This window comes from Protopterus annectens, chromosome 3.part1 (assembly GCF_019279795.1).
Source record: "Protopterus annectens isolate FY-2018-M chromosome 3.part1, PAN1.0, whole genome shotgun sequence".
In the NCBI taxonomy this organism is placed as follows: Eukaryota; Metazoa; Chordata; order Ceratodontiformes; family Protopteridae; genus Protopterus; species Protopterus annectens.
This window is the reverse complement of record NC_056732.1, coordinates 203,526,878-203,540,280: the sequence shown is the minus strand read 5'-3', so window position 1 is coordinate 203,540,280 and position 13,403 is coordinate 203,526,878. Positions and strand designations below refer to the sequence as shown.

At 39.8% G+C, this 13,403-nt stretch overlaps 1 protein-coding gene across 1 annotated transcript in view; it reads right to left on the bottom strand.

Moving 5' to 3' along the window:
* Nucleotides 1-1,955: 1,955 nt before the first annotated feature.
* CCNY (cyclin Y) overlaps nt 1,956-13,403 on the bottom strand; it is a 1,275,181-nt gene continuing 1,263,733 nt past the window's right edge. The window contains exon 10 of the mRNA XM_044066715.1: nt 1,956-2,665. Coding sequence (XP_043922650.1) covers nt 2,549-2,665 — 117 coding nt within the window. The 3' untranslated portion in view covers nt 1,956-2,548. The remainder of the gene's footprint in view (nt 2,666-13,403) is intronic.

Below are 13,403 nucleotides of genomic sequence, written 5' to 3'. Positions count from 1 at the left end.
GTAATGAGCTGGCAGACTTTAGGGATTCCCTGCACACCACTCTGTCAGAGATGCTGGGTGAGCAGACTGGACTGACTGTGGAGATGATTTTTTGAGTTATGCTACAGAATCAGAATTGCCTAGACATAGTAAAGCCTTGCTGAGTCTAATTATCGTGGCTGTCAAAAAAGCAATTACTAGAAAATGGAAATCAAAGTCTAGACCAACTTTCCTAGAAGTAGTGAATATAGTAACAAAGATAAAACAACTGGAATTGGGGATCTTTAGAAAAGGGAAGGAGTAAACTACATAGGAAAAAAATGGGAATTATGGGAACAATATAGGCAGAGCAGGAATGAGGTTTAAGAGGCAGGATTTGAATGAGCCATATAATGCTTAACTGACAATGTGTGGATGGTTTATAAGTGATATATAATGTTTGCAACTACAATTGTTTCAGTGGTGTCTGTGATATAAATTGTTTTCCATCTATATAAATGTAAGATTGCCTTTGTCATATGTGAAAATTTAATAAAGATGTTTGAAGGAAAAAAAAAAACACAATGGAAGCTGAAGATAACTCAGCACTACAGTTATGATAGTATCTGCAGATAATGCTGAATAATTCATCTGCCCCAAGGTAAAATTTTGAAAACTAAACCCAGCAAACTGTATAAATATAAACTGGTCTACTTCAAAACAACAAATTCTCACTTTTTTACAAGGAAAATTAACAGCTGGCCAACAAAACGCATCATGTCAAACCCACCCAGGTAGGGGTATGCCCTCCACACAGCCCCTAACTAAATATACCAACTTTGGGATCACACTACGGTGGGGAAAAGGGCAAACTTCCCAATTTTAGCCAACTGTTCATTTTCCCTGTAAAAAATTTCTTCAATACTCAGTGTCGGTGTTTTGCAACTTCAGTGATGTTGTCTCACTCATTTTGGATTTGGGTAAGTGGAGATTCAATCATTTCAAATAGACCCACATACACACACACACACACACATATATATATATATATATATATATATATATATATATATATATATATACACACATATAGTATTATTAACAGTGATGCAGAGTGTAGCCTTTCTAAAACCGAAGTGCACTCTGCAATAGACAATGTCACTAATTTATAGAAAGGATGTTGTTTCATTCACAGCTTTTAGACTCAAGGAACTACCAAAGCAGGTGAAAATACTAGCCTTCTTTCATCCCTCAACTTATTCATTTTATCAGAACAGTGAGACACTCATACCTGATGCTGCCTTCCAGGGTATTTTCCTTCTTTTTAGTAACAATAAAAAAATATGCTTTTCAGTCAAATTACCAGTGTATTACAGACTGCCGTGTCTGATAACATGAAAGATGACTTGTTATCCCTACCACGCTACTGAATCTTCCCAACTGTGTTGAAATGTCATGAACATAAATACTAAGGGGAAAAAAGAAACACAATCAGTATTACTAAATTACTGCTGAGAGAGCTCTGTATTGATGAGGCACATCCCATTCCTAGCACTCTGTGGACAGACAAGTCCTGTCAGTTGAAAAATAACATCCATCATACTATATTTAGTACAAAAAGCATTTATATCTTCAGGTAACTGTATAAAAAATCTTACCATATTGCTCATGACAATAAAAAACACTGAAAAGAAACATATACTTCATATTCCATAATAAACAGAAATCTGGTAAGCAAACTTCAGATGCATCTCATAATGCAAGGGAAAAGAAACCGCACATCTCACTCATTTGGCCCTTATAATCCCAATATTTTGGAATTCTCCATTAACGATTCTGATAGGTCAATAAAAAAAAGGAGAAGCATTTTAAATACATTCAATAAACAATATTTCAGAACTGCTCTGAAATGGCAACTGCTTGATCTATGAATATTGCGCTGGTTCACTGATGTGGTTACAAAAAAAGATTAATTATTAGAAGGGTCCATTTTATGCGAATGTAACAACATAAATCAGCTGTGGCTTTGTTATGAAAGTAAATATATTTATAATTAGAGATCTGTAACAGTTGTTAACATCAGTGCACAATGCATGTTCTTACTCAAAAGTTTGTGCTCGACAAAGATGTGCCAATGCCAGCAGTGAAATTTTTAAAAAAAGCATAAAAAGCAAGATTGACATAAAACGTCAATATGTGGTGAACAGCAGAATAAATTAAACCCTGCTGTGCACCATAATATAGTATTAAAACCTATCAATTTTCTGGTCATTTACATACTTGATCAGTTTACGGAAATGTTCTTATTTGTAATAATAATAAATAGTCTTGTTCCTCTCTTCATAGCAATCTTCAGGTTTGTGATCTCGTTTGCTGTAATGACTGTTTCTTACCCCACATGGTAAACACACTGAAGGCAATGGAAACATCACTTGATCTGTATCATTGGTTAAAAGACCATCCTCAAACCTCATGTGCTGCACACGGTGGAGACACGGAAATAACAGCTTGCCACACATCTGCCGAAAGATCGCCTGCTCCCAGTGTGAAAATATCCCATTTACATGTGCTTAGAAAAGCACCTTCCACATTAGGAAATGATGGCTGGAGACCATCTATAGACAGTCAGATTGTCTGCACTTGCTGAACGCTTCTTGGCAAACTTTCTCAAGTCTTTATACTTGTCTTCACATAATCGACTAATGGCCTACAAAAGCAAGACATGCACACACAAAAAATAATGTTAATAAGACAAGTATATATCACTGTATTAATGACTGTTTATATACATACTATGAATATATCTAGAAATACAGAAACTTGCAAAACTCACTAGCTGGCAAATAAATATAGTCCTGAACTACCATTTCCCCAATCAAAAATTTGGACCTTAGGCAAAGCAGATACATTTTAATGTACTCTTCCAGTTGACTTCACTACCCCTTCATCAACTGGGAGACTTGTACAACCCCAAACATGCATGCCCAGATATTTCTGGACTTCATAAACACAAACTTGCTGGACCAGTCTGTCTGCACCCCAATAAGGGGCTACAAAAATCATGGACTTGGTTCTTGGCAATATGGGACAGCTCTATCCCCTACTAGAGTTAACTTACTTTCTAGTCAAATTGGACCATAAATCAGTCACATTCACCCTGAGACTGAAGCCGGAAGCATTTCTCTAATAACTCGTTATACAGAGATTATGCTAAAGTTAATCTACTAACACTGAATCATGATGGAGTGAAATTTAACATCACCTTCCTACCCGACGACCTATCTGCATATGCAGAATCTATGCACATGTAAATAGATGCAACAGTCCCCATCCAAAGTAAATACGTTAAATTTAAAAATAACCCCTGTGGTGGATCCCATATATAAACAAGCTCTACAATGAAAGAAAAAAGCTCATTGCACATAAAAGTAAATGTTACTCCCAGTTACCAAAAACATTATTGCTAAACTTAACAAGCAACTGCAGTCCGTGATCAATCAACCAACACTAGATAATGAAATAAAAATAGCCACCAAGACAAAAGTCAACCACAAACCCTTCTTTAACTGGGTTAGAAACTCAGAAATGCTGCTTAGCAGTGCAAAGAGCTAACAGTAAATGATATCACATACTCAGACCCAGAGGACATAGCCAATCTACTAGCAGATAAACTTAGCTCTAACTATACCCCCTCATTCCCAGATCACATACTAGCACCCCTCCCTCAAATCTCCCAAGAACAAGTCTTCAAACTACCGTCCAAGGCCAAGAATACTGCTTGAATTCATCTAGATTAACATAACAGGATGCCTATTGGCCAGCCTGAAAAATGACTTGAGTTGAGGACAACAGTCATCCCCCAGCACAAAGCTGGGTCATCATGTATCAATGGACTCATGTAGTTATAAAGCCAGAAGTCTAACCAGCCTCATCCGTAAGGCTATGGGAAGGATCTTTAAGGAATTAATAAATGAAAACATAGAAAGCCTACAAACTCTTGACTCTAGCCAGGTCAGTTTTGTCAGGGGCTGATCTTGCCTATTTAATCTGGTTGACATCTTCAAGAAGGTTACTGAAACAAGAGATGAGGGGAAAATTGGTACACACCTGATATCTAAAACTTCCAAAGATGTTTGAAATCATCCGACACTCTGTTAATAGTTGACAAACTCACTCAGCTAAATGTAAATCCCTATGTAACTCATTGAATAGTAAACCTACTCACTAACAGAACTCAAGAAATTAGGTTGGGATAATCCTTCTCCTCCAAAAGACCTGTGACTAGCAATGAATGCTTGGATTCAGTCCTTGGGCCACCATTCTTCGGTATTTACTTCTGGGAGGTTAATTTTAAGGTTTCGTGGCTAAGTTTGTAGATGACTGTAAATGTGGTGCCATCATAAATTTTCCAGAAGACACAAAGATCCTCCAAAAGGGCCTTTCCCAAATAAACAGAGGGTGCAAGACCATGGTCTAAAACTAAATACCATAATATGTCCACTTTAACTATCACATGGACAGAATACCCCTGAAAATCGATCCAGTAGTTAGGGACCTGGGAATCTATGAATACAATAAACTGTCCTTCAACCACCATGTACCCATTACAGTAAGAAAGTCCTCCTTCATTGCACAACTTAGTAAAGGTATGGTATCCAGCAGTCCAGTTCTAGGGATAAGATCATTCCTCTGTATTCAGCACTTATTAGGCCAATCATGGAGTATAATGCCCCCTTTGGTATATATCTGTCCAAACAGTTGAAAAGATCACAGTGTTTTCTCACTAAGAAAGTCAGTGGCCTAATCATAAAAGCTACACTGACCACCTCAAAGCTCTGTCCCTCTTCTTGATGTATTACAGGTTACAGACAGACAATCTCTACCTCGCTTACAGAGCCTCAACTGACCCCAACCTTTCAGATCTGGCATAAACACCCACTCAAGAGATCTTAACATCCTCTGAAAAATGAACAGAACATATTGGAGGGGGAAAAACCTATCACAGAGAATACCACTTCGCTGGAATCGTCTTCCTCTCTACATAAAACAAAGTATGTCTCTTACTCTATTCAAGCATAATCTACACAAATGATGGGAAGCTGCAAATTCACCTCTGGTTTAGTAACTTTGTCCTTTACAGATGAGGGTAACGTAAATTTCTGGGCTCTTGGCTATTCATGCTTCACATACAAGTGCTCTGGATTATTCATGCTTTTAATTCAAGGGCTACAAACTTCTTGCAAATGCATGGGTAGGCTTCAAGAGATCCTCACAGATCAGTAGTTTACTAAGTACCTACAAAAGCATATGGTCACAAGTGCATTTTTGTAACTATTTGGTGAGAAACTGAGACCACCATATCAACATTCAGAGAAGTTGGCGCTTTTAACTTAAATGAGGAAAATAATGAGCAAGTCACTGTCATAAATATTTAAAATTTGGAGTGAGAAGTATTTTCCCCTTATACTGATTGGGTTAGTTCCAGTAATACAACAAACTCTCTTCAGTAGAGACCCAAGGTTTTAATTACACTAACTAGGTGTAAATTGATTAGGACAAGTAGGAAATTCACTTACTCTTTTTAATTAGATGAGAACAGAACGAACACTGAAATTCAATCAAATGGATGAGATGAAGGGTTTGAACTGGTAGGGAGTGGGAAGCACATAAGTAATCAAACTCTGTATACTAGAGATTGTCTGCACCTCATCAATAATGGCAAACAAGTGCAGACGACAGGAAGAGTGGGCTGCTCCAGAACCACTTTTACTTTAAATTGGGGAAGGTGGAAACAGCAATGGTCACAAAAAAAGAAATAAGAGGGACATGTGGAAAATAAGAGAATAGGCGGACATTGGCACTGGGCAGCATAAAGGTGAGAACTCAAGGGAGGAAGAATGAAAAGTCATGCTGTACAATTCCAGAAACTTGAGAGATGGAGATCAGCCACACTTGGTGTTTATGATGAGAGGTACTGACATTAAATGCACAACAGAAACGTGTTTGGATTTCAGAGTTAGCATTTTATTTATTTACATTTGTTAACCGGGTAATGTCCAACTGGGCCATGTAGCCTGTTTTCAGTGGTGACCCAGGGAGAAAATCTCTGAACAAAAAGTATATAGAAAAATCATTAGTTACAAGATACAACAAAGTAAATGCAATAATTATTGGATTAGATAACCAGTGAGGTGGGATTCAAAATTATATAACTGACATAATATATACCTTGTATTAAAGCATAATACAAAAATTTGCAAGAATTACAAAAAAATGTAATAAAATAAGTGTTTTTTACAGGAGGAGTAGAGAGGAGAGTAATTCATAGGAGAGCAAGAGAATAAAGGTTAGAGAATATATACCATGTTATAGGTACAGTGAGTAACAGCAGATAGTGAGAATTATCCTGGGACTGTACAAGAGCATAACCAGTGTTTAGTAAAGTGTTTGTTTAGTAATAGTTTGAACTTGTGGCTGCCTGGGTTTTTTTAGAATGTGTTGGGGGAGTGAGTTCCAGGTTTTGGTTATTTTGTTTGAGTAGAGGGAATCTCCGTAGAAGTTATACAGTTTAGTTACCTTTAGAATTAATTTGTCAGATGATCTAAGGGCTCTAGTGACAGAGTTTTGTTGAACTAGATCAATGAGAGCAGGGCGGTTGTTGGGTTTGTGGATTATACTACAAGCAGTGGTTAGCTGGTTGAGAGATAATAGGCTAGGTAGTTCAATCTATTTGAGATGATGAAGGGCTTAACAGTGGTGAGACTTGTGAGGTAAGGGAACAGCAAATTTACCTATTTTGTTATAGCACCTTTCTAGCTTAAGTCAGTTTTGCACAGGTTGGTAAAGATTTGGGACCAGTAAAGGAGGGGAGATATTACGTGGAATCTGGCTGTAGCTAGTCTGGTGTTGTTGGTTAGAAAAGGTTTTGCCCTGTAGAGCAAGCCAAGTTTGCAGTGAACTTTTTTAATTGCCAGGGATATGTGTTTATCAAATTTTAGACAATCTATTGTTACTTCTAGTAACTTAGTTTGACTAACTGGTTAAATTTTTGTACCACTGGAGGAGAAGACAGAGATGGTGGGTGGACTATTTATAGTTTGATTGCAACCAAAAACCATCAACTTAGTTTTGTTAGGGTTTAATATTAGTTGGTGGTTGGAGAGATAGCTTAAAAATGTCTTGTAGCGATTTTTGTGTTTTATTTTCAAGCTCCTAAAATGTAGGGGCAGAGCATATAAGAGAGGTGTCATCAGCATATTGAATGATGGAGACGAGCTGAGTAGAGGAAGTGAGGTTATTGGCAAATAATATGAATAGTAGGTGTCCAAGGATGGATCCTTGGGGTACTCCGACAGAGATTGGTAGAAGGAGGGAGAGTTTATTTTCCCATTTGGTAGACTACTGCCAGCTGGAAAGGTAGCTATGAAACCAGTTACGGGATATTGGGCTGAGGTTATTTTCAGCAAGCTTGTTTAGAAGAATTTGGTGTGATACCATATCAAAAAAGACAGAGGAAACTAGTTGACCTTCGTTTTGAGGAGGTTTACAGTATTAATGAAACTAAGAAGAGCAGTATTAGTACTGTGTTTGGGATGGAGGCCATGTTGTATAATGGATTGAAAGTTGTTCCTAAGGAAGTGTTTGAGTTGTTGATGAATGCATTTTTCTAGGATCTTGGCTAATGGGAGGAGAATGGTGATGGTTGGTAGCTGGTGAAGTCAGTAGAGGAATCATCTTTGTGTTGGAGGATAATATGTGATGTTTTCCATAGTGGAGGGTGTTAGCCTAGACAAATAGAATTTTGTAGATAATTCTGTCATTTGTAAATATTAATATAAGTCACAGGCTTGTTCTCTTAAATGGTAAAAATGGTGTTAAATGTGGAACTGCAAAAATGTAACAACAGTGCACACTGCTGTAACAAATCTGATAAGTCAATTCTTTGATGTCAAAACTCGGAGCCGAGATGTCTAGATAAAGGCATTCTGCCTATTGTTTTGAGGCCAGAGTTAATGGCTAGAATTTGCACGTATAATTTCTTTTATTGTTCTGGTTTCCTGACCAGCTGCAAGATCAAAGGCTATTAACCTCTGAAAGTCTGTTAGCCTGGGAACCAGAAAGAAATTATGTAATCTGAAATGAATCAGGGGTACTGGGTTATCAATTTAAGGACAGAAAGAATGAGAGCATTTGTCTTGAGAGCATCCACCTCACCACTCTACCTGTGTCTTTATATAAGTAGGATTTTAGAACTGTGTTTTCTCTTAGATATAGCTAGGAAATAGGAAGATTAGACTAGTTTGTTTTTCTGTGATGTCAGAAAATTTCTACTGTATTATTTTAAGTATTTCTCTGTGATCTCTGAACTCTTGACTAGCACTGTGTAGTAAGAAGTATTGTCTTGTGTTTTTATTATTTATTAATAAATATTGTTAAACCTTTCAACTGTGGCTGTTTTGTGTAGAGATAATTCAAGCTCTAAGAGTGCATTGCATGTACGCAGTGATACTGTACCAAGTCACTCCAAATATGTCTTGACTGTTCGGTAGCACTTACCATTTGAATAATAATATTGCACAGTATAATTGGACACCCTTTCATAAGGGCCTCTGAGTAGCTGATAAATATTAGCTGGGTGGTGGCAAGTGATTTCTACCATATAGTCTGAGTAAAAGGGGCACAGCTGAAGAACCTGTGCCAGCCTTCCCCAGGAGTGTCTGTGTGGTTGTATAAACTCTGACGTGTGTGTGTGTCAGCTATTTGGGCAGGTATACGAAGCACTGGTTGGACAGAGAGGTTACTGCAGGTTTTAGCTTGCCCACTAGGCTGAGATCTGGACCCTATAGCTGTGCCAGTGGGGAGTCTTATTGGGAACCTGGAGAGAAAGGGAGAAAACAGCCGCAGACTGACTGTGATCTCTGTGTGCCTATCAGGGAAATTGTACTTTACTGTGTGTGTATTTATTATCCTTTCCCTATATGGACGCCCCTCGCTGGTGTTAGTGGTGAGGATTGAAGCTCATTGACTGCTGGGCCAGTGCAGGGGCATCACAGAGGGACATACTGTTCTGAGGTAGAGCGGTTGATTAAAATAGATATTAGACAGGCGATAGTGACAACAGCTAGTTTTAGAAATTCATTTGGGAGGTGATCAGCAGCAACAAAACTGGGTTTTAGTTTGTTAAGGAGCTTTTTTATGTAACTTGCTTGAATGAGCTTAATGTAGAATGAGTTGGGATGAGAAGCTGTGGAGGCTGGTAATGTTAAGCATGTGTTGGAGTTATTACTTATGAGGGAGGCTACTGAATTAATTAAGTGTGTGTTAAACTGAGCTGCTGTACAGTCAGTGGTATTGCTAGTTGTTGGTGCATTTGGTCGAAGGTTTTCCTGGGTTTAGGAGGTCATTTACACATTTCCAAAATTTTGGGGGCTGTTCTGGTGTTTTTGTTGGCATATTTGAAAGTATATTTTTTGTCATACTTTATTTGTTTCTTAGCCTGATTTCTTAGTTGCTGATATGCTGTGAAGGAATCTTTGTTTTTGGTCCTTTGGTAGTGTGACCAGGCCTTGTCCCTTTCTTTCAGAAATAATTTAGTGGCTTTAGTTAGCCAAGGTCATTTGGTTTTGGTATGTATCTTTCTAACAGGAGCTACGCTATTTAGTATATCAAGGAATGTTGTAAGATATTGTACAGCAAGGTCTAACTGGAGATGTTTTAAAGGTGACCAGTCACACTGTTGTATCACAGAGTTGAATAGAGACAGGGAGAAGTCTTTTTTGCTTGCTAAAGTTTATATCTGTAACAGTAACAGTACTTGGAACACATCTAGAGCCTGTTTACTGCATTTCCTGTGTTGCACTTAATTTAAAATCGTTTTTTTCTGTAAAAACTGCATTTTACCCGATTTTGGCCTAGCACTCAAGTGTGGGGTCATTTATTGCACTGTTATGTTTATTTTACTGCTTGTGTATCTCTGCTACCTTTAACCTGCAACAAAAAGAAAAAAAAAAAATCTTGCTTTTTTCCCCACTTTCTGAAAGTTAAGAAAGTTCAGTTACTGATTTGCTGTTCTGAACTGTTTGTAAGTTTCTAGAAGGCCAGTGCTTGCTTGGGCTAAAGGGAAGTCTCTGTGTTCACCAGTGGGAGTGGTTAACACTGAACAGCCTGCATGTCCCTGGAGGAGTGGTTACTACCTAGAAGCTGTAGTTTTATTGGCCATTTTGAGACAATTCTAAACTCCTTGATCTCTCTCTCGTAAAACCCTACAACTCTCTTTTTGCGCGGTTTTGTGCACTAAACAGCGCCAGGCAGCGCCGCCTAAACAGGTTTAAACTATTTCAGGCTCCACAAAGTCTGTTCTTCACTTTTTCCCTTAGAACTGTTCAAACTCTCAAAGTAATCACTCTATTCTCTTTCTAAAGCCCTGCACTTGCTCAGCTCTTATAAGGAAACACTAACTAAAGCACTACACCCTCCTTGACTTCTCATAAGTATTAGGCTCCTGATTGGTCCTTCCTGATCAAGTGAAAAGTCAGTTCCCTTCCCTAATCTGATCAGTAAAAAAACAGTTCCCTATACTAATCTGGTATGTCCAAGGGTCAGTTTCAAGGTTACTCTCTAGTCCAGCTGGTGAATCTGGGAATTTTGAGGCAATGTTACAATTGCCTTATGTACACAGACAACCCTCTCCTCCTTCCAACAAACTCTAATACATGTGAGAGATGCAGTTACACAGCCAAACTGGGGCAGAGCTCTCTCAACCCAAGACTGGCACAGTCAGTCAGGAGGAAAAGGTAACCACCCACACCACAAATCCAGTCTCACACAGACCTATTGCATCTGCATACCCAACACATAAACACACAAAAACATACTCAGAGGCTCTAAATAAAAATCTGCCTAAACAGCAAAGACCTCCTAAGCAGATATCCAAGCAACAGCCACCCCTCAACAATACCCACAAATCACATATCTCACAAAATCAGTGTGCCTCACAGTCACAGCCCTTAAGGCCAAACAACACACCAAATACACTTGTTATAGGGGACTCTATTGTCCGGCACAATGATGTCCCGCTCACCAGACTGAACAAGGAGAAGGTCTCTGTAAGCTGCCTGTCGGGTGCCAGGATCCGCCACATAACGCAAGCACTCAGGTCACTCCAAAGCAAGTACAAGTATGACTCTGTCATTGTCCATGCTGGTGTGAATGACCTGAGACGTACCTCCCTGGACTACATGAAAAGAGACATACAGGAGCTCTCTGACCATGTAGCCCAGGCTGGTATGACCCTGACCTTGAGTAGCATCTTGCCCTCACCAAGAATGATGCCACAGTATAAAGACAAAATGATCAGTTTCAACAATTGGCTAAAGTATTGGTGTCTTTCAAAGGGGATCCAGTGTCTGTCAGCCTGGGATGACATGCTCGACAAGCCACGTTGCTTCGCTAGGGATGGCTTGCACCTGTCACCCTTAGGCTTTCGTATACTGGCCAAGGCTCTTGCCACCCCCATAGTGCCTTTTTTAGGCAAGGCTCAAAGGACAAACCCACCTCCATAGACAACCCAAGGATAAAAAAACTAAAGGTAATGCTATTCAATGCCAGAAGTCTAAACCTCAAGATGCATGCACTCAAGGCTCTCCTCAGTATGGAGAAAATCGATGTCTGTGCAGTAACAGAAACCTGGTTCAAGGCTCCTGAGAGCACCCCAGCACTACCAGGTTATAACTCATACCATGCGTTTCGGCCCAAAACTCGGACCGAAGCACAAAAGGAGGGGGAGTATCTATATTCATCAAAGATACCTACACCTCCAGGTTAGTGGCACTGCACAAAGCATCGGAAACCATCCATGCGCAACTAACAGTGGGCAAAACTGCCTTTCAGTTTGTAGCCTGCTACAGAACACCCTCCCTATTACAGGAACCCCACTTGGCATTCCTGAGAACACTGGAGAATATGAAGGTCTCTCCAAACACTATGTTATTGGGTGACTTCAACTACCCAAACACTGACTGGGAAAACTACTCAAGCCCAAACACCCTCGCCCAACGGTTCCTTGAATTTATAAACTCTAACGCAATGGAACAACTGGTCACCACTCCCACAAGAGGGAACAACATATTGGACCTGGTCATCACCAACATGGGGACTCTATCTTCCACACCAGAGGTAAACCCCTCATTGGAAAGATCAGACCATAAACAAATTTCCCTGGAAATCCATATCCCGTCCCCACCCCCAGCCAAGGAAATCACTTTAAAGAATTTCTCAAAAGCCAACTTTGCACTTCTCAAGACTGAGGTGGAATTCTTCAAAGCCCCTGGGCCAGAAGATAATACAGCCCAATCCGCAGAATTCTTTACAAATGCATTCTATGAGCACCTGCAGGAATGCATGGATCGTGCTATCCCAAATAAAACCAAGACTCACTCCTCCAAAAACAGGAGACCGGTCTGGTGGACCCCGGCCATAAATAAACTATACAACAGAAGGAGGAAGCTACTACATGACAGAGCAAAATCCCAAAAAGGGAAGGCATCTCTGATCAGTATTAGCAAGAAACTTCGATCCCTCATAAAATCATCAAAGGCCAGTTTCGAAAGCAAAATTGCCCTAGACACTAAAGATAATCACAAGGCCTTCTTTAGTTATGTCAGGAACATGGGCGGAAACTCCCAGATATGCTCTGAATTGTTGCATAATGGTACAAAATATACCGAACCTACAGACATAGCCAACATCCTGGCAGACAGATTCAGCGCAAACTTCTCCCCCAAAGGAGCAAATGCCTATCCCAACTGAATGTAACCTCCCTGACATCACAGATGCACAGGTGAAAGCTGCCCTCTCTGAACCTAAAAACACAGCATCTATGGGACCGGACGGTGTCCCAGGCTGTGTCTTACACGAGCTCCAAGAATAACTGAACCCTCACATTAAGTCACTGTTCAAACTTAGCCTTACTACAGGATATGTACCCAAAGAATGGCGTACAGCTACAGTGGTCCCACTCCACAAAGGTGGTGCCACAACGGACCCCGGAAACTATCGCCCCATAAGCCTGACTAGTCTGGTCTGTAAAGCTATGGAGCGCATTATCATGGAACTCATAAACAAAGACATTGGGAGCCTCCAGACACTGGACCCTACCCAATTCGGCTTTGTTAAGGGCAGATCTTGCCTCTTAAACCTAGTTGATTTCTTTGAAACTGTTACCAAAGCCACAGATGAGGGCAAGGTAGTCCACACAGCCTACCTGGACCTCGCAAAAGTCTTCGACACAATACCCCACTCGGGCATCATAAATAAGCTTACCAGCTTAAATATCAACCCCTATATCACAAGATGAGTTGCAAACTGGCTCAGAGATAGAACCCACATGGTCAGAATCGCAGGTGCCATGTCCGAATCCAAACCAGTTAACAAGTGGCGTCCCACAT